Source organism: Citrus clementina, unplaced genomic scaffold, assembly GCF_000493195.1.
Source record: "Citrus clementina cultivar Clemenules unplaced genomic scaffold, Citrus_clementina_v1.0 scaffold_9, whole genome shotgun sequence".
Lineage (NCBI taxonomy): Eukaryota > Viridiplantae > Streptophyta > Magnoliopsida > Sapindales > Rutaceae > Citrus > Citrus x clementina.
Window position 1 is genome coordinate 29,457,660 of NW_006261964.1, and position 25,628 is coordinate 29,483,287.

General features: G+C 35.8%; 5 protein-coding genes across 8 annotated transcripts; 3 read left to right on the top strand and 2 right to left on the bottom strand.

The window, feature by feature from the left end:
- The first annotated feature begins 3,090 nt into the window (after nt 1-3,090).
- On the top strand, nt 3,091-6,083 carry LOC18032240 (probable receptor-like protein kinase At5g24010). Its single transcript, XM_006421955.2, has one exon. It carries the CDS (start codon nt 3,207-3,209, stop codon nt 5,724-5,726), a length of 2,520 nt encoding a protein of 839 aa, XP_006422018.1. The 5' UTR covers nt 3,091-3,206; the 3' UTR covers nt 5,727-6,083.
- A 1,990-nt stretch (nt 6,084-8,073) lies between these two features.
- On the top strand, nt 8,074-12,376 carry LOC18032244. 2 transcript variants are annotated; one of them, XM_006421956.2, is made up of 4 exons: nt 8,074-8,511; nt 10,312-10,573; nt 11,552-11,619; nt 11,760-12,376. In XM_006421956.2, the coding sequence occupies exons 1-4, from the start codon at nt 8,377-8,379 to the stop codon at nt 12,060-12,062; spliced, it is 768 nt and encodes a 255-aa protein (XP_006422019.1). In that variant the 5' UTR covers nt 8,074-8,376; the 3' UTR covers nt 12,063-12,376. The 2 variants fall into 2 exon arrangements, with proteins under 2 accessions (XP_006422019.1, XP_024036997.1); XM_024181229.1 differs by having other exon boundaries at nt 8,425-8,511; nt 9,040-10,573.
- A 441-nt stretch (nt 12,377-12,817) lies between these two features.
- Nucleotides 12,818-15,811, bottom strand: LOC18033149. 2 transcript variants are annotated; one of them, XM_006421961.2, is made up of 3 exons: nt 15,381-15,811; nt 14,763-14,811; nt 12,818-14,210 (listed from the first exon to the last, which is right to left on the bottom strand). In XM_006421961.2, the coding sequence occupies exon 3, from the start codon at nt 13,756-13,758 to the stop codon at nt 13,099-13,101; it is 660 nt and encodes a 219-aa protein (XP_006422024.1). In that variant the 5' UTR covers nt 13,759-14,210; nt 14,763-14,811; nt 15,381-15,811; the 3' UTR covers nt 12,818-13,098. The 2 variants fall into 2 exon arrangements, with proteins under 2 accessions (XP_006422024.1, XP_006422023.1); XM_006421960.2 differs by lacking the exon at nt 14,763-14,811.
- A 1,125-nt stretch (nt 15,812-16,936) lies between these two features.
- LOC18031474 (putative septum site-determining protein minD homolog, chloroplastic) lies at nt 16,937-18,400 on the top strand. The gene has a single exon (XM_006421963.2). The coding sequence runs from the start codon at nt 17,030-17,032 to the stop codon at nt 17,984-17,986; it is 957 nt and encodes a 318-aa protein (XP_006422026.1). The 5' UTR covers nt 16,937-17,029; the 3' UTR covers nt 17,987-18,400.
- An 84-nt stretch (nt 18,401-18,484) lies between these two features.
- On the bottom strand, nt 18,485-23,860 carry LOC18032393 (UDP-N-acetylmuramate--L-alanine ligase). 2 transcript variants are annotated; one of them, XM_006421966.2, is made up of 14 exons: nt 23,482-23,860; nt 22,508-22,713; nt 22,277-22,347; nt 21,995-22,083; nt 21,715-21,765; nt 21,264-21,359; nt 21,097-21,173; nt 20,723-20,924; nt 20,031-20,105; nt 19,636-19,886; nt 19,479-19,548; nt 19,300-19,395; nt 19,144-19,222; nt 18,485-19,046 (listed from the first exon to the last, which is right to left on the bottom strand). In XM_006421966.2, the coding sequence occupies exons 1-14, from the start codon at nt 23,773-23,775 to the stop codon at nt 18,976-18,978; spliced, it is 1,728 nt and encodes a 575-aa protein (XP_006422029.1). In that variant the 5' UTR covers nt 23,776-23,860; the 3' UTR covers nt 18,485-18,975. The 2 variants fall into 2 exon arrangements, 1 of the variants encoding a protein (XP_006422029.1); XR_002904699.1 differs by having other exon boundaries at nt 18,955-19,046; nt 19,316-19,395.
- Nucleotides 23,861-25,628: the final 1,768 nt, after the last annotated feature.

Sequence of the window (25,628 nt, forward strand, 5' to 3'; positions counted from 1 at the left end):
TATGGTACTATAGTGCAGTCGGCTAGAGTTGGTGATTTGGTACATATCTCATATTGTTGATAGAACGTGCTATCCAAAAGCACCAAAGTTTTCGCTGCCCACCGTTTTGTTAGCTTAGTGCTACTAGTTATTGCATTTTATTAATTGGGTTTCAGGATAAATTTGATAATACTGTAATTTTTAAAATAATTGTTGTTAATCAGCTGTGAAAATAATCAATTAAGTATTTCGTAAAATTTATTTTTTAAAAATTGTATGAATTGTTTAAAAAATCATATGTCTTTAGTAAATCAAATTACTGTAAGAATATAAATGACTAAATTGAACATAATGTTGAATAAAATTTACACACACACACACACACACATATATATATATATATTATAAAATTTATTTTTTATATATAATAATTTATAACTAAAATAAATATTTTTTTATTTTTTTTATTCGGTATAATTGGTAATAATGATAAACTCTTTAAAATTTATGATTTTATTTCCTAATTAATAAGGATATCTTGGATTTTTATAATAAATCTAAGGATATATATGAAATTATATTAAATACAAAACTGATTCTCAAAATCAAAATTTAAAAAACCACTCATTCCTTATTTTTTCAAATTTTGTTGTAAAATGAGGTGTTTTGCCAAAAATGAATTCTAGAAAAATTTATCAAGTACCAAAAGTAGGTTTTAACTTTTTAAAATTACTTTTGAACATCCCAAATGGGTCCTTAATCACTTTATGGACCAGTATTAAGGGCCATATTTGGTTGCTTTTGGGAGGTTAAAAATGATTTTGAAAAGTTAAAAGTTAATTTTGGTGTTTGGTAATTTTTTTTTTGTTTAAAAAAATCACTTTTGGCAAGCAAATTTTAAAAAGGTAAGATGGAGTAGCTTTTCAAAACCTAATTTTGAGAATTAGTTTCATACTTAATGCAATTTTATATATATCCTCATATATATTGTAAAAATTCAAAATTATCAATATTGGTTAGAAAACAAAATAATTAACTTTAAAGAAATTATTATAATTATTACCAATTATATTGAGATAGCAAAATAAAAAAATAAAATTAATACTATAAAATATTTATTTTAATTATCAATTATTTTATACACAATAAAAAAATATTTTATATAGATGTTTATAAATGCATAAATAAATATTATCTAAAATTATGTCTAATTCAGTTATTTAGATTCTTATAATAGTTTTATAATAAAATTTACTAAGCACATATGACTACTTTTAAAATTCACAACACTTTTAAAAATAAATTTTACTAAACATTTAATTAGTTCACTTCACAGGTTATCGTTTATACAGCACAACTATTCAACTAACAACAATTATGTTAAAAATGAAAAAACATGTGGTGCAACTGTAGTACCGTGCTACAGTTGCATCCAACCTTTGGATGCCAATAGACCCCACCCATTCGAGTGCATCGAACGGCTGGATGCAACACCGTAGCCGGACCTGTTAAAAATTACAATATTATAAATTAACAAAAAAATTAAAAATTAAATCTCTCAAACTAGAATTAGGATATGGTTCAAATTGCATTTAGTAAACAAGACCCAAAAAAAAAAGAAAAAAATTGGATACAATAAAAAAAAAAAAAAGTCAATGAAATGATCTATATAACATGGCACTATGGCAGCGTGTTTCCCCATTAAATTGTTCATTAAAACGAGTGATGCAAAGTTGTAATCCATTGAACTCCACTACGTATGGTAAGTAGCACAGAAAGTAGATGCCAGCTATGTTTACTTTTGTATAATAGACAACAACTGTCCGTGAGAGTTATATATTAAAGAAAATAAATATATTAAAAAATTATTTTTTATTTTTATTCTTGCATAAAATAGTTAGTCAAAAGATTATGGAATCATAATTGTGAATATTAATCACGGATTAGGAAGTACTTAGAATTTTGTGTCACGTGAAAATAGAAGGATTAGATTTTGATTTACTGAGGTTTTTGATGTTTCCACAGGAATCAGGATCGTATTGGAAAGCAGCCTTACCCTTTCCCTGTCCATTTGTGAAAATGCACGTACCTAAGTCGTCGACAAAAGACATCGGTCCAAAATATTGAATTTAAACACTTCATATTAGAAAAATAATAATAATAATAATAATAACAAATCCTTAATTTCCACTTCCCCAACAACATTGTGTCTTCAAGTCAAAATTATCAGGCGAAAAATTAATGTGGTAGTGATAAACTCACTTATGTTACTATGATGGTTTTTTTTTTTTTCCATTTAATAATACATATATAATATTAACGTGGTAGTGATTCACTAGTGAAAACTAGATTGCTATTTTAAACCCTTCACGTTGCCTTTCACTATAGTGCTAACTTTTCCTATGGATATAACAGATTTTATGCCAAGATTATCTTTTTGCATATCAAAAATAAGTGAAATTTGTATCTAAATTCTTGTACCCCCCAAATTCCATTTAACCAGTTAATATACATGACTTTACTTTTATCATTATATTGATGAAATTCTGATATAAAATTTGTATCTTAACTGATACGATCCTTGATCAATGAATGCTCTTTATTTATCACATTACAAGAACATGTTTCTTATTTCAATTGACAATGATAATTTTATATTCGCCACATTTATTTTGAGAATTTAATGTGTAAAGAAGATATTTAAATTTAATGTACATTTTCTTAGACGTAAATTTTTAAGTTGTGTTCTTGCCGTAATGAATTTTTGAGTTCATGAGTAAAAATTTTTAAAATAAACTTAAAATATTATTTTTATTAAGATTTCTTAAGTTACATATAAAATAACTTATAATCACTCACGTAAACAGTAGATAAAACATACTCACCTTTTGTTTATGTGTAAATTACATTTGCCCTCTTATTATTCAAAAACTATCGAGTTGCCTTCGGGGGATTCTACCGTGGAAGTGAAAGCTCTCATAGAGTCCAGACACGCAATCTCTTACTCTTGCTGTCTCGCTGTGCTTTAAAAAAAAAAAAAAAAAAAAAAATCCTCAGAGAGTCAGACTGTCTTCTACAGTGGCCGTTTTGTACGTACATAGAGTTACACTTCTATTTCTAACTTAAGACGCTCTTACAAACATTACGCACTTGTCTTGACAAACACGAGAAAGATAAAACAATTGAAAAAGAAAAGAAAAGAAAAGAAAAACAGAACCTCCTTTCCAATGGAGGCTCATCAAGAAGCCATTCACTTTCTCTGTGTAACTGTAACTCTTCTCTGTCCCCTCCTCCACTTCTCATCACCATCATTAGCTTCTTTCATTCCCACAGACAACTACCTCATCAACTGCGGATCACCCACAAACGCTTCCCTTTATAACCGATTCTTTGTTCCTGATGCTTCTTCAAAATCAGTCTCCTTTTCAGCAGACAATTCCATTTCACTCAAAAGCAAAACCCCACCTCAAGATTCCCCTTCTCCATACGACACTGCAAGAGTTTTCACCAGTGATGGCAGTTACAAGCTTAACATTAAGAGAAACGGGACTCACTTGGTACGTTTTCATTTCTCTCCATTCGAAAGCGATAATTTTAAGTTAGCATCTGCCAAGTTTGGTGTTTTGGCTAATGGCTTGTTGTTACTTCAAGATTTTAGTACTCAAGTTGTGGTGCTTAAGGAGTTTATTGTGAAAGTTGATGGTGACGTGATTGAGATAGAGTTTAGGCCTGTTGGTGATAAGAATTTTGGGTTTGTTAATGCAATTGAGGTTTTTTCGGCTCCGGAGGACTTTATTGTTGATGATGGGGCTAGGGTGATTAGTGGAAGTGGGAGTATTGAGGAGTTTAGGAATCTTAGTTCGGAGATTTTGGAGACTATTCTTAGGATTAACGTGGGAGGTTCAGAGTTGACACCTTTTAATGATACTTTGTGGAGGACTTGGGTTCCTGATGATGAGTTTCTTGTTTTGAAGTCTGCTGCTAAGCGTGTAGCCACCACTCATCCACCAAATTACCAAAAGGGTGGTGCGTCTCGGGAGATTGGACCTGATAATGTTTATATGACTGCACAAGAGATGAATAGGGATAATGCAATGTTAGGTGCGAGATTTAACATCACTTGGGATTTTCCGGTGGGTTCGCATGGTAATAGACACTTGGTTCGGTTGCATTTTTGTGATATTGTCAGTCCTTCGCTTAATCAGTTATATTTTAATGTGTTTATTAATGATTATTCTGCATACAAGGATCTTGATTTGTCCTCGATTACGTTCCATTCGCTTGCATCTCCTGTTTACATGGATTTTGTGGCGGATTCAGATGACGCCGGGGTTGTGCGTGTAAGTGTTGGACCTTCAGAATTGAGTGGTTCTTTGAAAGTTAATGCTATTTTGAATGGAGTGGAGATTATGAAAATGGTACATTTAACAGTTTCTGAAACTGGAGAGAAGAATAAAAAAATTTGGATTGTGGTGGGTTCAGTTGTTGGAGGCTTTGTTTTATTGTGTTTGGTTGCACTTGCTGTTCTGGTCTTATTTAAATGCAGGAAGAAGAAGCCGAAACCAAGGCCTGCAGACAGTGTTGGTTGGACACCTTTGCGTGCGTATGGATGCAGCTCCCACAGTAAAATGTCTGAAGGGACTGTCAACGCATCTCCTGGTCAAAATGGATATCATAGGTTGAAGATCCCTTTCACTGATCTCCAAACGGCCACCAACAACTTTGACAAGAATCTGATTATTGGTTCTGGTGGATTTGGTATGGTCTACAAAGGGGTTCTTAGAGACAATACAAAAGTTGCTGTTAAAAGAGGTGTTCCGGGATCTAGGCAGGGACTCCCTGAATTCCAGACTGAAATAACCGTATTGTCCAAAATCCGTCACCGCCATCTTGTTTCTCTTGTCGGATACTGTGAGGAACAGTCTGAAATGATATTGGTGTATGAGTACATGGAAAAGGGGCCGCTGAAGAAGCATTTATATGGTCCAGATCGTACCCCTTTATCTTGGAAACAAAGGCTTGAAATATGCATTGGTGCAGCTAGGGGCCTTCACTACCTCCACACAGGTTCAGCAGAAGGAATTATCCACCGTGACATTAAGTCGACGAATATCTTGCTTGACGAAAATTATGTGTCCAAGGTTGCTGATTTTGGTCTTTCAAGATCTGGCCCATGTCTCGATGAAACCCATGTAAGCACTGGTGTCAAAGGTAGTTTCGGGTATCTTGATCCAGAGTATTTCCGAAGGCAACAACTTACAGATAAATCAGATGTTTATTCATTTGGGGTTGTGCTTTTCGAAGTTCTGTGTGCTAGAACTGCTGTGGATCCACTGCTGGCTAGAGAACAAGTGAATTTAGCAGAATGGGCAATGCAATGGCAGAAGAAGGGCATGCTTGAGCATATTATTGACCCTCAACTTATAGGAAAGATCAACCTTGACTCTTTAAAGAAATTTGGAGAAACGGCAGAGAAATGTTTGGCCGATTATGGGGTTGATAGGCCAAGTATGGGTGACGTGTTGTGGAATTTGGAATATGCCCTTCAGCTTCAAGAGTCTGGATCTGGACTGCCGAGAGAACAACGTGAAGACAGCAACACTAATCCACCGGCACTACCAACACGTACAATTGTTCCCCAAGCTCCATCTAGCCATGTAAGAGAGAAGGAAGTTGATGGTAATGCTAGCTCAGACTTAAGAACAAGTCAAGTTTTTTCCCAGTTGATGACCAACGAAGGCAGATAATTATTAAAAGCATGCTTAATATCACAGTCCGCACCTACTGACACTTTCAATGTGTCCCAAGAGCTCTGCTGAAGTTTAACCTTCTGCGGGTACTTTATTTTATTTTTCCAAAGTTTCTTCCTAATTAAATCGCATATTATCTGTATTTTATCATGATTTCCATATAGACCATGATAAGATATGGCTTAAATGGATTTAGGTGAGCTGTTGGGTTAGAAACTAAAGATGCTTTTTACTTGTTGCTATTCTTTTGCTGTATTCCACTAAATGTTATTGCATCAATAATAGTAAAGCCTGTAATTGTATAGAAAGCACAAATATTTTCTTGAGCCATAATTAATCTGATATTCTGATAGAGGCAAGTTCAATTCTTTCTTTTACTATCATTTTGGCTTGAGGGATTCTTGATTCATTAATGTTGCATGGAGTGGAGTCAGTACATGCTTTGAATTATTTAACTTGTTATCATTAGCATTTGAAATCAAACCAAAGTTCTTACTCGAAAAGTTACCGCAGGAAATAAGTAGGAAAAAGTTAAAAATAGGCATCAAAAGAAATGATGATGTGATGTTTGAACAAGAGGCCCACAATAGTTTCAGAAACACTAGATAATGTTTAAGATTTGGTGGTTGTTTCTTGTATATGCATCCAAATAATGCCATGTTAGATTAGAGGTATGCAACAGCACTGTAATACTTGAAGGAGAAATTTTCATTTTTTGTCCACTTAGGTAAACAATTGAGTTGTCAGAAATTTTTTATTAAGATAGAATCAAAATGTCGACTATATGCTGAAGACTTCTTTGTCTTAATTGTTTTCTTGCTGGGGCCAATCAGCCACCATAGTCTTGGATATTTTGATACGAAGTTGTTCAACACGTATCTGCTATCTAGAGAATTCTTCAAGATTAGTCGTAACTGGTATGTAATCATCTCCTAATTAGTTCATTTTGGTCAACTACGCATTTATCATTTCTCCCCCATTGTTACATCAGCATTGTGTAACCGTAACTCCTAATACGCATCACCCCCCCACCCAAAAAAAAAAAAGACATTGAAGAGAGAAGGTATCTTCAATTTGTGCCCCACTCATAATATGTATCATAAGCTCCTTCACACAGGAGACAATGCATGGCTCTAGCTATAACTATAGCTTATGCTTGTTTTAGGGAGAGGGACTCCATGATAATTGCAATTCCATTGCTTAGTCTTGAAATTTATTGTTCTAATGCCTTTTGGATTAAAAAAATATTCAGTAAGCTCTGACCCTTCACCATTTTATATGATTTCTGTTCATTTTCCTTGACTCCAATATCAGAAAATTTTGCATTCCCAGAAAATATAATGTGGTAAATGTTTACAATGCAGCCTGTATGGTACGTTCCATCTTAAATTAATAAATTTACATCCCAAATTTTGTAGTCATGTATGTACGAATAAGTCAGAAAACAAGAACAAAAGCTCGGGAAGTCAATAATAAAAAAACTTCAGGGACCGGAGATTTTTCAATATAGTGTCGGAGTGAGAGCGGTTTACCAGATAGCTGTGTACAATATTCATTGCATTATTCAAGTAATAAACTGTTTTGTGGTTTTTAATTCATACTCCATATTTGCTGCTATGATTAAAACCAAGAAGCACAAAATAAAATAATCATAAATTCATGAAGAAGTGGACGGAAATCATAATGCCTCATGAGTCATGACCTTGTAACAATAATAACTCATTCGAATTTCCTTTTTGCGACCATGCGTTACGCCCTAGCTTACATTTCCACAAATACCACCTAATTAGAGGCTAAGATATCTAAAGCAGCATTCAAATCAAAATATTTTATGCAAACGAGGATCTAAATTAGCATTCCAACTTTTATCTTCAAATTAAATTTAATTAATTCCTTCAGATATTGGTACGTTGGAGTCGATTTATAATAGAGTACGAATTTCGACCACACAAGTAAAATAATAAATAATAAAAAAATTTATTATAATTTTAATCTTATGATTATAAAAAAATATTATATCTTAAGAGTAATTTCAAAATAACCAACGCAATTGTTAATTATAATAGTTTGTATTGAAATAATAATAAATAAATTGAAAAAAAATCATTTACAAAGGTGTCGGCGTCTCGCATCGCAGGTTAATTAATAATTACAGTTGCATGCTGGGGGCCACGTCATCCTTCTGACTGAGTGCCGCTCATCATATCCGTTAGTGCCTGACAGTTGTAAAGATAACTACCCAGTACCCATCATTTTCGTAATTTTGCCCAAACTCCAGGGCCCATTTTATAACCTTCGTTTTAAAATTTTTTTTTTTTTGAAAGTAATACAATAAATTCAACAGTTTAACATTTTGTGCTGAAAGAATTTTTGGAAGTTGAGACTCTCTCCTCACCAACAGAATATAATTCAAGAAACCAGAACAGGAGAATAAATAAATAAATAAATAAATAGATAAATAAAATTTGAGTAAAACGAGGCGAAGGATATTCAAATTTATCGAAAGTGAAAGTGGAACTGACGTTGAATTGAATCAATCGATTGATTCGATTTTCTTTTGCTTTTACATAGACAGAGAAAGCGAGAAGAGTGAAGAAAACTGCAAAAACGCTTAGGGCCAAAAACTAGGGTTTAAGTAGCGACGACGATGACGGATGTGAGGCTTCACATTTACGATGTGACGAATAGTGGATCGGAGAAGACGAACAATACTATTTTGAATATTAACAAGATCTTTAAAGACGGTATAGGCGTCGGCGGCATCTTTCACAGCGCCGTTCAGGTAACTGTAACTCTCTTTCTCTATCTATCTGCTTTCTTTTAAGTGCTTACGTGTTAATTGATTGATGTTAATACTCTGTGTGAATGAGATCCTGGATTAGATTCGAAATCTAGTTTTCCTCCTCCCCCCTCTTCCTAGTTGCTGATTAAAATGTGAGTGATTGTGTTAATTTAGTGTATTTAATGGGGAATGTTGTGATTGAGGATGAGATCTGGTAAAAATTGGTACTTTCTGTTGGTACGTTTGGTGTTTTGTTTTGTGTGTGTGTGTGTGTGTGTGTGTGAAGTGTGTGTTTTAATTGCATTGACGTTAAACTGTGGAACTCAATTACAATGACAAATGGACCGCACCTAAAGTTTGTTGAAGTGTAAATTGTTGTAGTTGACTATGTTCTTGGTCCATATCTTGACTTTCTTGACTTGGTAAATCGATTAACTAAATTCGAGCATTCATTTCTATCATTAATACTTGTCCTAACCTCTATCTGGAATTGATTCAGCAACTAGCTAATAAAATGCATTTTTGCAGGTAGTAGTTTTCAATCATTACGGATAGTTAAATCAAGGGTTACTGACACCATATATGCAAAGAGAAGAACAGTTATGTTATCCTAAATTTGTTGCAGTAAATTGTCAAAGAATTTGGGAGGACTTGGATTTGCCTTTAGGATATATTTGGAGTTTAATTTTGAAACAGTCTCTTTTTTTCTTTTCCCTCTAACTAGAGGAATTGGCATGTCATGAAGCTTTGGGTTGAAAGAATGGAATTTTTCTGAGGGACACAAGTATGGCTTTTCCTCTGCGAATCTTGCAATTTGGAAATGAATGGAAAAAGACTGAAATACAGAAATATAAAAGTTGTATAGATTTCAAGTCCTCATTACTGTATTTTATGTTGTTTGTAACTGGCCGATCGAGGTTTTTTATGGTTCGTCGTCATAAAATCATTCCCATAAGCCTCCTCATAGGGGCTTCAAACTCGTAACTTTCCAGTAGGTTCAGGTTTAGTACCAAAAAGGGTAGGTTGGCTTTCTTCAAGAGGTGAACCATTCCTTTTGTTCCTGCTGTTTATCTTGGGGGAACTGGCCTGTTCGTTCTTGGTTGAATCCCTATCATGAAGTGGGTTGGAAGAATTAGTGCTAGGGTGTCATGCTTCAAGTTTGATTATCTTATTCTAATTTGCTTTAATGAAACAATAAATGTTTAACAACCTTTAAGAGAAGACTGGAAGAGCTCTCTCCATAGGTCCTCTTGATGGGATGATGACCATATATGTTTGTGTGTTGTACTGCTCGACTCATATGCCTTTTTATTTTCTTCTCACTAAATAGACTGTATGTTTGATAGTGGTATGAGTCAAATATGAATCATACAAATTATTCATATGAAGGATTACTTGCAATTGAATAAAGTTGTACTCATTCTTGTTTGGAAACCACATTTGTATATTAGTGGAAGCTTGCCAATGTGTCCTATGCAGCTGTGTGAAGTAACAAATGTGGTGTATTTTGTTTGGATTTTGACATAATGCTCTTTAAACAGTGAATCATTTCCTTAGTCTTACATGTATTTTCTCTTCCACTTTCAGATGACTCCTTCCAACCCTTGTTGATTTTTCAAAATAAAATAAATAAATAATATCTTGGTAATTAGTTTCTTTAGCTCCCTTTAGCACATGTTGGTTCTTCTTAGGATTTCATGCAGATCTTCTTTTAGCAACAATTGTTCAATTGTCTTTAGGTATTTTTGTCCATATGGTTTGAACTGTAGGGGTATAAATTCGCTGTCCTTTACTCCACAGGTATATGGAGATGAAGAATGGTCTTTTGGGTTTTGCGAACAAGGATCTGGAGTCTTTAGTTGTCCATCTGGAAGGAATCCAATGTATACATATCGTGAGTCCATTGTTCTTGGGAAAACAAACTTTTCAATCTTCAAGGTAAATCAGATACTACGGGAACTTAGTAGAGAGTGGCCTGGAAATTCGTACGACTTGTTGGGCAGAAACTGCAACCACTTTTGTGATGAGTTTTGTGATAGACTTGGTGTGCCAAAGCTTCCAGGTATTCATTATGTGAAATTATGTAACCTACTACAGTCTTATGTCTTCCTTGGTGCTACATTCTTAAATTCTTGTTTAATGTTATATAGGGATGAATTGACTGATAAATAGTTGCTTCATTTACTTTTGGGGGTTTATGAATGTTAGTACAATGTCAAGATAAACACAACTAAACGATAATGTCACTTCATTTAGCAAGCAGGCATATTGGTATGCAAGTTGATTTCTTTTGATAACATATTTTAACAATTGTGAAAGATAATTTTCTACTAAGAATGAGTTTGCAATCTGAAGAAGTGGACTTATATTCTGAAAAAGGTGTTTGTTCTCATTGAGGTTCTCCAACCATTTGTTCATATCTTTGGGTGGGCCTGACCAGCTCAGCCTAAAGAAAACAGGTTAGGTTCCTTGGGAAATGGAGTTGATGCCTGTGTGGCTTGTGATGCTTATTTATTAGATAATCAACAAAGGACTAACCAAGGAACTATAACTACTATTTGGGGTGAGACCTTTATGCTGGTGGAGTTTTAAGTGCGAAGCTCAGTCCACTACTAGTTAATGCTGTAACATATGACAGTTGAACTTTACTTTGATATTGCTGTTTTTGGCCAGAGAGATAATTATGTGCCATTTATCTTTTGCTTTAGTGATCTGTGATTTTACGTTTGTATGAGATGATGCTTTGCCAAAATAGTTTTCTCTGTTTTAAGTGCCAAGCTCAGTCCGCTGCTAGTTAATGCTGTAAAAATGACAGTTGAGCTTTACTTTGTTATTGCTGGTATTGGCCAGAGAAATAATTATGTGCCATTTATCTTTTGCCTTAGTTTTGTTCAAAGAAGCCTGTGCTGTATGAGACAATGTTTTACCAAAATAGTTTTCTCTATTTGAAAATGGATCTGCAGCGTTATCTTATTCTTTTTTTCACATTTTACTAACCTTATGACTGAGGGAGGCTTCATGTTCTAATTTTTTGTTTTAGGATGGGTTAATCGTTTTGCCAATGCCGGTGATGCTGCAATGGAAGTAGCAGGAACCACAGCATTACGGGTAAGATCCTAATTTGCATTTGCAGAAGCCGTCAGCCACCACAAGTAACTTGTGAAATGATCTGTGTGATAGTGTGAGAGTCCCAGTAATGTAAATTTGTCATTAGCATTGCTCTTACTAATCTATTGTGTTTACTGCAGTTGAGGCAAGCCAAGACAGAGATCGTCTCAGCTAGCAAAGTGGCATATCGGTTTCTCGCAGGCGTTGCTTCCAATGTCAATGGAACCAATGGGGCCAATGGAACTAATGGGGCTGTTCCAGATTCTCCTAGCAATTCAAATAGAGGAACTCCTAGATTCCAAGGGACTTGGTTTAAAAACCTTATTACCACCGGGGCCAAACCTTCCAGTAGTTCAGATATCGAGAATCATGAAGAGGAATTATCATCTGCTACAGGATCAAGGTCCAGAAGAAGTTCCACTGCAACAGAATCAACAACTTGATATTCGAAGAAACATCTTAAGAAGTAGCTGTGCTCAAAGATGAAACCTTGCAAAAGAACACATGGCAAGAAATTCAATTGTGTATCAATGTAAAGTGTCTAATTGTTACTTCAAATTGAAATTTATCGATTGTCAATTCAAGGGACCAAAATATGATGATTACGGAATCTGAAGATATTCTCTCCCCTTTACAGTATCTCATACTTGTTTTTCCTGGAGTCCAGGAACTGTGGTGCTGTGCTTGAGGCAATTGTGTATTTCTGAGTTGGTTTTCAGACCTTTTCCAGTTGAAGTAAGATTTTTGATTTCTTTCATGTTTCTTTCTATTTTTTTGGCGGATAGCAAGTGCCTGTTAATTGCGTAGCTAGTTTTTCCAAATCACTATATTGCGGATGCATTTTATCCACTTAGTCTTTGCTTCCCCTTTTGGACTGAACAAATGTTATTGGTCGCTCATGACCAAATACAACAGAATTTCTGCTCTAAGTTGGGTGGGGTTCCGGAAGGATAAGCCTTAAACGAGCTTTATGATGTATTAATTTTTTTCATTTCTCAACACGATTGTCGCAATTTTAAACAAATAGAATCCGCATGCTCCCCATCACCAGATCACGTGAACCATTCTACCAGAACATAGCATATAAAATGAAACTAAAACTCCTTAAAGCAACAACCTCTAAGCTTTTCTGTTCCGAATAACAAGTTACAAGAGATTATAAATTAGTTAATCATAACAAATTACATGAGACTATAAATTAATAATTCATTACTCGATACATTATTAAGTCAGGATACGCCTGCTAGAATCCAGTGAATCTCGCAGAATCACTCACGAGCCACAACAACAGAAAAGACCTCAGATACATATACAGAGGGGATTGATTCAAAGTGTCTAGGTACCAAGAGTCAATGAAGAGAGGAAACGAAATAAAAAACACAAGCATGCTAGTTCAACATTGTTCTTCAAAGAAGCAACACACAAATAACAGCACCAGTGAGGACACATTCATAATTAAATATATACAAAACCATTATTTTAGACTTTGAACCAAGGCTCATCACTCTTTAGCATTCCATTGAGGACAATAGTGTTGACTTGTGCATCCTCTCCAATCTGGAGTGATGAAACAGCCTCGGCTGCAATAAGACCAGCCGAGAATTCTGAAGGCCCCCAACCTCCATCATCAAGATATGGCACGCTCAAATTTCTTCCAAAAGGCCCATACGTAAATGACCAGTCACCATTTCCAAATTCATCCCACTTGCATCCAGAACTGTAGTCGTTAGAGAGCCACCCGATCTCTTCAAGTGTACACTTTGGAGGGTTGTGATGAGGGAGGGATACTCTCCTTCCACTTGTGAAGAGGTCTAAGTTGCCATCACAATCCCAAGGGTTGAACCTGCCTTTTTGGTTCAGAACAAGCTTACATGAATCATCAGAATCTTCACCAAGTACATGCAGAGCAACAGCCTCAGCAATTGCAGCACCTTCTTCATCAAGCCTTTGCTGTTCTTCCTTCTTTTTCTGTTTCTTCTTTTCTAGCTCTGATCGGATGGCTGCAGAAGTAGCAAGGGCTTTCTCCAGACGCCTCTTCTTCTTCTCAGCCTGTTTGATGCGATCCAATTCATCCTTAGCCTGCTTCTTCTTGGCTTTCCGCACAACAGGTTGCACTTTGTTACAAGCCATGTTATCCATTACAGACAATAAATCCCTATAGACTCAACCTTTACAAACTCAGTCCTGTTTGTTCAGATTCTTTCCTTATGGAGAATTCCTCTAAATTGTATACATTTCCCTATAACTATATTTCCACCTTTACTTGTCCTGTAACCCTAATTAATGTCTAGTTCAACCTTGTATTGAAAACTAATATAACGCTATACTCACGACCACTACACCCACTCAGGTCTGTAGGAATACCTCATTTTGCGAACAATACAATCCCAGACTGAGACAACAGGAGACAACAGAAGAGAAAAATGGTAAGCACTCACAGACCCATCCCTAGGCTGCATTCTTCCTAATTTCCCAGAACCCTTGCATTTCCCCATTCTGTAAACACCAGAAGAATCAGTAACGTTATGAAAATTGCAGAAGCTACAATTCAGTCAGGTTCAGACAGCTCACATGGCCTTGCCAATTCCCAACTGCACTTAGAAGCAAAAGAAATCAGCTATTAGCCACTAGATTGAGAAAGAAAGCACATACAAAGAGAGACTGCTTTCCAACAAATGACAAGAATAGAAAATAGTGTTCACAGATAGTTGATACAATTGAACAAACAAAACTACAACATCAACTACAGATCTAGTTTTCTGGCCATTAGTGCCATGCAGCAAGACCAAAAGAGACAGAGAAACTCAGTTAAAGGCATTCATAGCATCTATCAAGGTCCTAAACAATGCACTTCTCGGACCGAACGGGCGTTGCATATTAGAACTCATTAAAGCCCGATTCGCAACACACCACAATCCAGGAATACGAACTCCAAGAAGACATCCACAGCTAAAAGAGACATAAAGTAAAACCACATGCATGAGCAAACAGAGACACAAACACATGGAAATATTACAACTCATCTGGTGATCTACAGACCATATTACAAATAAACATAATCATACTCTAGTAGCAAAATATCCGAACTGAAAGCTAGAATGAGAAAATCATATTCAAGGAGACGGGAGTTTTATTTTTCGTACTCCAGATCACTGAAGAACTGCATGAGTCCAATTGTGTAACCTAAGAAACCTGAAATGGAGCACCTGATTAATTCCTTAATTGACAATCCACAATAACTATATAAGCCAACAAAAATTCTACACACATATGACTGCTAAGGAACTGTATGTAAGAAATTAAAGCTAAAAATGTCACTTCATAGCCCTAGCATAATTCTAGTTACTGAATCCAAAGCCAGTTGAGTTGGTTAAAATTTTCATATTTTTTTCAATCACCAAATTAACCGTAACATCAAATTAAATTTCTTGGTAGCCAATCAAGGGCTATCAGAGTATAATATCGGATTATCGTTAACCATATAAATTAATCAAAATTTCGCAGAACAAGATCCTTTACACAACTTCAATCGAGAAAGCCGATACAATTGAAATTGACACGTACCCATTAATTTAAGCACGAGATCTAAATCGACCCAGATGAAAAAACCTCAAATTCATTCGATATAAATCAATAAAAAAATATGTACGAATCAGATCCAAATACCCATCAAGCCAAAACAAACAAATCCCAGGCAAAAATAAATAATAACAATAATAAATCAATTTCAAGAAAAAATTGTAAAGGATAGAAAATCAAACCTTGCTAAAAACTGGTACCCTCGAGATCGTGCAGAGGAGAAGAGCGAGAGAGAAAATCAATTACAGCTGAAATTTAAAAAAAAAAAAAAAAATTTGCGTGCGTTTTGCCTTGGATCTACATAGCAGAAGAAGCTGAAGAGATAAAAATTAACTGATCACGTGCCATTGACGAATGGAAACGGAACACGTGTCAGACGATAGGGGTGTAGTTGGATGTTAAAAGCGTAAAATTTTTTCTAGAATATCTCTGACTTTTGTTTATTGGGGACAGAGACATAAGACATTGCGAAGGTGCGTTGTGTGTGACACGGCTATCGTTTCGACACTTGCCGGCTTTACTTTGATTTAGAGGACTACTAGAATGAACGATCATCAAGTTTCGAGTTCCACTTCAACTAAGGTAATAGCGTCCGTCCGATTGGAGCTTCCTTCGCTTTTGGAAGTTTCACTGATGATCAAAAGTATTCGACTTTTGTGGGTCCCAGATTTATTCCTCCATCAGAGAGCCGTGGACGAGTAAAACATGTCCGTGCAGATCCGGCCCGATACGTTTAGCCCCATTTGAGTTGATCGATGATAGCAAAGATTTTCCTTGCATACGTGCGTGGGTCCCAGATTTATTCCTCCATCAGAGACCCCGTGCAGATCCGGCCCGATACTTTTAGGCCCATTTGAGTTGATCGATTTCGCATTCTTATCCTCGAACTCAATTTCACATGAATGCATGAGCACCATTCACCAACCACTTTTGCGCACTGGGCTGACAGAATTTCTACAATCTTGTCGTCCTAATCAGTGAATGTCGTATGAAAAGTGTAATATTTTATTACCACTCAAAAAGAAAAATGAACATTTTTAGTATTGTTACTTTTGTCCTGCCAGGTTGGATCGTAGAAGCTTTTTAATTAAATTACGCAATATTTCATCAATTTGGTTGTTGTGCAACTATTAAAGAGCTATTACAATGGTGTCACCAAGGCATGTTTTATTTAAAAATTTAATTTATGTCTATTATTGTATCGAGTTTTAATTTGGTGTCTAAAGTATAATTCACCTAAAAAAAATTGTTAAATTCATAGATATGAATTTAATTTTAAGTTGCATTTTTGCTAAGCACTGAATCAAATGTTGTTAGAAAAGATAAATAAAAAATTATAAAAATTATAATCATTAAGGAATTATGACATAAAACTTTAGATGCATTATAGAATTCTTCATTAATCGGTGGTTTCACATCAGATTGTGAATTTGTGACATGAAACCTCTAATTTACTGTAGAATTTCTCCTGCTATTGCATCGTGTTTTAAAGGAGTCTAGAGTACAAACATGAGTTTGTCTTATTATGCAACTATTTATACTAAACTCATATCCTTTTCGTGCCAGTAATGGGCCGACTTATTTTACATCTCTAATTCCCAAGTAAAACGGGTTAGTTGGGTTGGGCTCCGTAAAAAAATTGAGCCAAGCCCAATCAAATTCAGGCTTACATGAATTTAGTTGGGCCCAAAAAATTGTGAGCCTAAATGTAAATATTTCACACTCCCAAGTTGCCAATATTCAGATCTCCGATTCTTCGCCTTCCAGCCAAATGATCTCATATTCAATTTCATTCAATTGACAAAACCCTGAAACCCTAATTCACTAACCAATGCTTTCTCTCATTCCCTCTCCAACAATCCAATTCAAACCGCTATTCCCTTCCAAAACCATCAAACCCCTTAAACCCTTTTCTTCAAAATCCAGCATCCAATCCGTTCTTCAATGGAACCGGAAGCCCGAGCTCGCCGGCGAGACCCCGCGCGTGGTCGTCATCACCTCCGGTAAAGGCGGCGTTGGCAAGACTACCACGACCGCCAACGTCGGCCTCTCTCTAGCTCGTTTAGGCTTCTCCGTCGTCGCTATCGACGCCGATGTCGGCCTCCGCAACCTCGACCTCCTCCTAGGCCTCGAAAACCGCGTCAATTACACCGTCGTCGAGGTCCTTAATGGCGACTGCCGCCTCGACCAGGCTTTGGTTCGGGACAAACGGTGGTCGAATTTCGAATTGCTCTGCATATCGAAGCCAAGATCGAAACTTCCATTAGGGTTTGGCGGGAAAGCCCTCACTTGGGTTGTTGAAGCTTTAAAATCGCGACAAGAAGGTAGCCCTGATTTTATTTTGATTGATTGTCCAGCCGGCATTGACGCTGGGTTTATAACGGCGATAACGCCGGCTAATGAAGCTGTGTTAGTTACAACGCCTGATATAACTAGCTTAAGAGATGCTGATAGAGTTACAGGGCTGTTAGAATGTGATGGGATTAGGGATATAAAGATGGTTGTGAATAGAGTGAGGACTGATATGATCAAAGGAGAGGATATGATGTCGGTTTTAGACATTCAAGAGATGTTGGGTTTGGCTTTGTTAGGTGTAATTCCTGAGGATTCAGAAGTTATAAGGAGTACGAATAGAGGGTATCCTTTGGTTTTGAATAAGCCACCTACACTTGCTGGGTTAGCATTTGAGCAAGCTGCTTGGCGCCTTGTTGAGCAAGATAGCATGAAGGCTGTTATGGTTGAAGAGGAACCCAAGAGACGTGGGTTTTTCTCGTTTTTTGGTGGGTAGAATGATTTTGATCAGTTGATGGTCCCTTTTGTTTTTGATTTCGGGGAGTTTCTGAATGCTGTGTACAGTTGGTAAGTAAAGTCTGCATTCTTTGTAGTGATTTTATGAGTTTTGGATTTCAGGTTTAGGGGTGTTGGCTGTAACTGTTGGATTAGAGGTTGGGTCAGTTGTGTTTCCAATTTTGTTGATACGATAATGTAGTGGTCAGTTCAAGGGTCAATTTTGTATTTTTGAAAGCCAGAGTGGAAGTTGCTGTGAACCGCTGAATTTGTTGGATGGTAATCAAGCAATATTTCAGTAGTTCAATGAATTTTATCTCTTTCACATTGGAACTCGTTTGCCTTCTATTTTCCAGCTTGTTCTATGATGGATTATATAATATAAGATGATACATCAATGCACATTGGGTGAAAATGATGCTTATTGAGTGATTGCTGAATATGATGCTTATTAATTGATTGCTGACTATGAATTAAAAGTATACATGTATATGGAGAAATATAAACAGTGAATGTGGTTTGAACTGACAATGAAAGGATAATGAATATCTTGTGCATTCTTTGAAGCAACTGCCCGTGATCTGGTGCATGTTTATGCTCAGATCATTTAGGTTACTTCAAGTCCTGCCATTTTGGATGGTTAATTGAGAGACAAAAACAACAGTGGAGATAGGAGCCTTTATTAGCATTAAACGTATGTACAAGGAGGAACCATTTCCTTTTTCTATTTCATTTTTGGTGCAAGAAACATGCACAAGACAGTTACTCGTCCCCTCGAGACAGTTGCCCCGAAGGACAAACTTCCATTTCAGTTGATCCCCTTCCATTAATTTCCCTGTCCTTCATTGGATGGCCAAAGGTCCAAATCCAAGTATTCAATAGATTTTGTCAATACAATATGTGACTTTTAAGTTTCATCTACATCTATGTGGATCTGAGTCTTTGTACTGGATTAAGCAATGAGCAATTCAAATGTAAGCAGCAGCAGAGTTAATGCCTTGCATCTTGGGATCTAGTTTGCAATTCATGGAGCAATTTGGGGCCAACAGTGGTGACGTCACCTGATCATTCAAAAATGTTACCACTTTCAGACAATTTATCAACAAAATTTGCCATTGAAGATCCAACATATAAAATATCACTGTGAACATTCATTACCTGCTCCAAGTGTTAAGATGACAATTTCAGGATGAGGATCCCTGAGTATCTGAAGCGCTAGTTTATCAACCACATTCCCCTGTACGAAAAACAAAGGAACATAAGAGAGAATCAAGCCACCAAAACAAAAAGAAGCAAAACTCCCAGTGCAGATACCAAACAAGGGATGTACTCGGATGGTGGGCCAATTATTGAAGCAGCTAAATCCTTTCCATTGAAATTCCAATCATTTGTTTCTCTGGCAGCATAGACCTGACAATACAAATCACACTGTTAATAGCCATTATCAACCAGAAAGAGGAAACTGCAAAGATGATTAACCAAAATACTAGTACCGCTGAAACCACAACTTGATCTGCCTCAGAAAGTGCATTGGCAAAGTCATCCTTCAATACTACTAGACGACTGAGAAAATTATCGAGATTAAGTCGTAGGCAATACGATAAGATAACGGGAAAAGACACTGCTAGGAAGAAATCTTGTGGCAAATACCTGTAAGTATGAGGCTGGAATACCACAATAAGAGCCTTATTCGGAAATCTCTGACGAGCTGCTTGAAGAACTGCACGAACTTCTGTTGGATGGTGTGCAAAATCATCGTATATATGGCATCCATATATTGTTCCAATCAAATCAAAACGTCTAGAAACACCCATGAACTTGCTTAAAGGCAACTTTAAACAAGCAATTGATTCATGTGATTGTCTTTTGTCTCCAATCAATGTTAGGACTGTGGCAATTACCTGAAGAAGAACTATAATAAGTTAATACATAAGAAATTATATTTTATGAAGTCCGAAATAAGCAACTATAAGAAAGAAAATAATCTGAGGTACGCCCGGCCTCTAATAATTCCGAACTAAAAAACAAAAAGAAAGATGACTCACTGCTAATGAATTCAAGACATTATGAACTCCTGGAATTTGTAAACTGATCTGAGCCAATGGGCGCCCTCTCTCACACTACAAGCACAAAGAAAGATTAAAATAGATCCAATGAGGCCACCATTTTCTCATAAACTTATCAAAAAAAAGCCAAAAAAAAAAAAAAATCTGAGCAGAAAATCAGATATCATGATGGATGTATGCGCATACTGACCATAAAAAGTAAACTTAAAAAATCTGAAAATATGTATCAAAATGCACAACCTATTTCAACTCAATTATTGTATTCTGAAAGCACAAGAGACAAAAAGGAATATCTTAAGTCAAAACACACAGACAGTTATATGAACTCTGCTTATGAGCTTCTGCTCATAACTCTTGTTAAATCTTGACATTGTTACTCATAATTTGGCATTTGGAAGAATGCCACAGAAAGCAGTTATGGCCGAAAAAGAATATGTTAAACAAAACAAAAGCAAGCAGATGGATTTTTGAGGCCAGGTATTCTTCCAATTACCATAAAGCCTCTCATAAAATAAATTGTGGCTCAAACTACCAGTTCAAGGTCTCAAAATAAGTTATAGAATCTAAAAATTATTGTCAATCTTTGTATTTCTTTTCATACAATTCTAAGAAAATTGGAATGAATTTCCAGAATTGCGATGCTTTCTTTGTAAAGAAACAATGATACTTACCAAAATATAATCACTACCACCCTGTACATTTGGACAAACGGATTCAGCGTACCAATCATTAAAACTTGAAAAACCATAAGTTATTATTTTGTAATCATGCCCTTGTCCCCATAGATCTGAACTTTGATTAGAAACCACTCCACCAGAATACTTCAATCCAGTATCTTGTTTTATTTGATCCAGCAAGGACCGTGCACCTTGACTGCGCTTACCTTCCCAAAGGAATTTCATAAATTAGAATCCATGAACATTATAAGCCTGTAATATGTGTTAGTTGTAGACTTCCAAATGACAGAATCAATCAAAGAATCCAACAGATTGAGCAATAAGAGCAAATACCAAGAGCTATTTTCTGTCAACTGATTTTTCCATACCTGTCCCCGCATATGACAAGATGTCCACCCACCCTGATCTGCTTCAGGAATCTCCTAAAAATACTTTTAACAGCATCCTAAGTGGCAGGAAATAAATATCAGTAAAAAACCATAAACCAGTTTTCATTCTCAACTTTCCAAGCAAAAAAGCACATCAATCACCAAACCTCATCTTCAAAGATATCAACATGCTCCCAATCCAGATTTGTCACTACAGCTACAGAGGGTGATAATCCCAGGAAGCAACCATCATATTCATCAGCCTACCTCCAACAGAAGTATATGAGTGTTAAATGTGATTCTTAATATAAACAAGAAAGCAATGATAACGAGTAAAACAATTATTTGCACTGCTCTCTCTATATGTTTCAACAGCCACAAAACCATCAAATGACATTTAATTATTCAAGAAAATAATGTTTTAAGTTGCAATTGCATAATTTTGAAGACATGTACAGTAGAACACGCATGTTCAAGTTTGAATACTCATGAAAGCAAAGAAAAGTCATATTAAAGCTTCTAGAGAAAATTCATACTCATATGAAATGTAAATCTTCATGCCATGTGTCACACCATATAAATTTTATCAGAAAAAATGGAAAACAAATGTAAGCATACCTCCAGCACAAAGTTTTTGCCACCTCCATAAAATATGCTTCCGTCTGGAAACTGCAAAATAAAAATTTATGTCACCTTCAACTTCTGTTGTCAGACTCGACAATGATTGTTTGATTATGGAACATACTTAGTTCACTGGAATGATAAAGTATCAAAGACATCAACGAGGTAAATGGTTGAAGAAATGGGAACTATACGAAATTCTAGCTGTTAAAATACAAAAGAGGTGATGAACAAGAATTCATTTAAAAAATTCTTCTTTTATCAGATAAGATATTACCTGTGGCACATGTGCTCCAACTATAGCTGTAAGATCATCCCCCATTGCCTTCAGAACATAGGCAAGCATGCTTGCAGTTGTACTCTTCCCTGCATATATTAATATTAAATTGCAGAAAAGATAAGATGTTCATTTGAGTCAGCTCAAGTGTAAATATCAGTACAATTAACTGTATCAGCAGCATCAGTATTGTTTATCTCATGTGATGAAACGTGGCATTGATCTGAGTAGCAGTGTTTACAAGATAAAATTGACAACAATAATAGCTAGTAATAATGTTACCATGACTGCCACTGACAGCAATAAGATTGTACTTCTCCGTTAGCTTAGCCAACCAATAATCTCGCTTATAGCTGTGATAAGTGAAAACAACCACTGATCAATGTATTACGATAACCCTTAACTTAGAACTAGTCCAAGTGAAATAACTTCCTTAACATTCAAAAGGAGAAGCAAGCAGTTTCAAAATTATAGCCATACAATGCCTAATCTGATACACATCAAGATACCCACATTGGTACTCCGACAGATTTGGCATGTAAAATCTCCACATTATCTTGTGGAATAGCACTTGAAGCAACAACAGCATTAGGAAATCTTGAGCCATCATTGCCCTGGATATTTGAAACAGAGTGACCAATATGCAAATTTGCCCCAGCTTCCAGCAGTCCTTCCATGTAGCTGCTCCACACTAAATCTGAGCCACTAACCTCAAAACCCTTAAACCAAATACAAGTTACTAAAAACTTCACCCAGTTTGCAATTTAGTTCATCGAATTTCTATTTTAATCACTGAAGAAATTTACTAATAGAAAGCCAATCAACATTCATAATCAAATTTTTTTTTTGAAAAAAAAAAGAAGAAGAAGAAAGCTAACAGCAAAAGTGAATAACAGAGGAATCACTCTAGTTAGGCCTTCAGCCAGGAATAGCACCCTTGGTCTCTCAATCCAGAGCTCATAGTAGGCGAGGGAGGACGGACTGGAAAGCTAACTAACTCGTGCAGGTGAAACGAAAGTAGTGTGGAGGTCAACCCAGACATGAAACCTGTAGTGACTGCAAAGGTGAAGGCGATGATGGCTCCATACCAAAGGACTGGGGATTCTTAAGAACGGAAGCTAAGATTGACCATTCGGAACTAGTTAGGAATGAGCACCACTATCCCAGCCTGGATCTAGCCAGGTTCCATTGATCATGTCCCCTTCCCAACCGTTGTACCTTGTCTTGGGGTATATAATCACAACAATACTGAATAACTCATTTAGTGTGATGAATTGAGTTCATCAAAATGGACTTAACAGAGTTATATTTAACAATCTAAGCCCGCCCTTTTCGTATTCTTAACAAATGAAGCAAATAGTGAGCGAAACATAAAAGATTTCTTTATTTTACTTAAGATTTCCTCCTTCTCAACCACTTTCTCAGCAATCAAACAGAAAATCAAGTCAGTGTTTTGACCTCCCAAAAAAAAAAAAAAAAGAGCTTACTTGTTTGAGAGCGAGCTTGGCGAGTGCAGATAACCCAGAACCACCAATTCCCACGAAATGAATCCACCCCTTTCGATTTTTGAAATCGACAATGCATTCTTCATTTCTTTTAAATGTGCAATTTGTTAAAACTGAAACGCTATTTTTCTTCTTCATAAATAATAATATAGAAGGTGCGGTTCGATTAGATTTGAACGAGAGAGGAATGTTTCCGAAAAAATAGGTTTCAATTTTCTCCAGAAAGCTGCCTGGAGAATGAAGTGAGTTGGAAACTGATGCCACCAATTTTCCCATTGTGTATAATTTTCCCGGGAAACTGACTAGAAGAGTTTAGCTTGAGACTTCGCAGTGGGCTTGTCAGTGAAGCCGAAAAGGGCACCGTGAGAACATTCTGAATACAACATGCGCGAAATGACGGCGTTTGCTTCTCATAAGTCCATATTGTCAAAAATTGACGCCCAAGCCCACGATCGAGCCCAAGCGAATTAACAGATAAACCCACCAATTATTCAGCTAAATCGTATGGACCTGATTGTAAGATTAAAGTCCAGTGCAAGTACCCAAACGAGCAGTGGGAATGTGGAATCAGTTGGGAACAAGAGTGACAATTATATTGGAGAGGATTAAAATTTAGATAGTGATATATAAGATTTAATATAAGTCTAGTTTTAATAATTATCTAATTGTAAATATATTAGTAATAGTCTCATGTAATATGAGTTGTAATATGAGTATAGTATCATGTAATTCAAAAAAAAAAAAGTGACGATGATACTAAAAGTATCCGCATTAATTATCCTTTAATTATGTTGTGCATTGCAATATGAAGTATGTAAACCACAATAAACCATAAAGAAAATAATAGAAATGAGAAGAAGTTAAAGGAGCGCAATTATAACGGCCAAAGATAGTAGAAGACAAGTTTGTAGAGCTTCCATTGATGTGGCAATGGATGAACTACAATGAATTACAAAGTTTTGGTTGCTATTTTATTTATATGAAGCAACTAATCAGCTGCGAGGTGGAAGTATTTGTGAATTTGCTACTATAAAACTTCTTAAATACATTAGTTTAATGGATTTTTTTATAATGATGTAAAAAGAATTTCATTTGTTTGGGGGGAAATTTGAATGTTGACATGGGCTAATGACTTAATGACACATGGCAAAGAAAGTCAATAAAGTGAAGTTCACTTGTTTGACCGAATAGCAGTATAACTCTCAAAAGTTAGGAGATAAGCTCCTTGCAAAAAATGATAGTTTTTGTAAATATCTCTAGTTTCAAAAGGTATTATCAGAACTCAAATTTTGTTGATTAGAGACAGCACATGAACAATGCACGCCATCATGAGAAAGAATTAAATATCTTCTTTTTTTTACTAAGAGTAATGAGCCAATAAGAATAAAAATTCTTTAAGCAAATCAATAGGAGGGAACCACGTCAGCTGTCCATTGCTGCTCTTCTGAAAAGCAACAAGACCATTGCACTAGCTTTTGCCATGTAGAAAAGAGCAAGGACCACATAAAGGATAGAGGAATTACTTGCTCACCAAACTTATTTAGTCACTATCAACTAAATAAAAAAAGACAATAATAGCCCCACCTGAGGAAGGCAACACCAATAACAAATCTCCACTTGGTAGAAAAATGAAATTGCTCTTAGGGCACCAATCTTATAAATGCAGTTCAAAACACAAGACAAAAGAGATCTTTTTTTAGATCTCAGTTCTTAAGGGGCTAGTTCATCTTCTTCTTCCTTCATTTTCACACCTCCATGGAAAAATTTGGCCATCTCATTTCTCAAAGAAACTTTTATCTTATTATTATCTTAGAAACCTATTTAATCTCCATAAGACCCACGTCTCCCTCATATTACTATTCATTATCACCAACCTTTAATAAGGTTTTGCTAATATTGTAAAGTAAATTATTTAATACTTCATTTATATAGTGGATTGGAGATGAGTTACTCCTATGGATGTAGACTAAAGGGCCGAACCACGTAAAATCTTATGTGTTCTTTATGTTTATGCTTATTATAATGGTTTTGTTTCCCAAATCGCATTTCCTTCATTAGTTCACTTGAACTATACCACGAGCCTCAAATAAGCTCTCTAGAGCTATCCTCAAGTTCACCAGAGCTCTATT

Excerpts from the sequence above, each read along its gene's own strand:
- LOC18032240 (XM_006421955.2), top strand. The coding sequence starts at position 3,207 with ATGGAGGCTCATCAAGAAGCCATTCACTTTCTCTGTGTAACTGTAACT.
- LOC18032244 (XM_006421956.2), top strand. The coding sequence starts at position 8,377 with ATGACGGATGTGAGGCTTCACATTTACGATGTGACGAATAGTGGATCG. Across the intron at positions 10,574-11,551 it reads TGGTGTGCCAAAGCTTCCAG|GATGGGTTAATCGTTTTGCC; the intron begins GTATTCATTATG and ends TTTTTGTTTTAG. Across the intron at positions 11,620-11,759 it reads CAGGAACCACAGCATTACGG|TTGAGGCAAGCCAAGACAGA; the intron begins GTAAGATCCTAA and ends TGTTTACTGCAG.
- LOC18033149 (XM_006421960.2), bottom strand. The coding sequence starts at position 13,758 with ATGGATAACATGGCTTGTAACAAAGTGCAACCTGTTGTGCGGAAAGCC.
- LOC18031474 (XM_006421963.2), top strand. The coding sequence starts at position 17,030 with ATGCTTTCTCTCATTCCCTCTCCAACAATCCAATTCAAACCGCTATTC.
- LOC18032393 (XM_006421966.2), bottom strand. The coding sequence starts at position 23,775 with ATGGGAAAATTGGTGGCATCAGTTTCCAACTCACTTCATTCTCCAGGC. Across the intron at positions 22,348-22,507 it reads AAATCTGTCGGAGTACCAAT|CTATAAGCGAGATTATTGGT; the intron begins GTGGGTATCTTG and ends CACTTATCACAG. Across the intron at positions 19,396-19,478 it reads ATCAAGTTGTGGTTTCAGCG|GTCTATGCTGCCAGAGAAAC; the intron begins GTACTAGTATTT and ends TTGTATTGTCAG.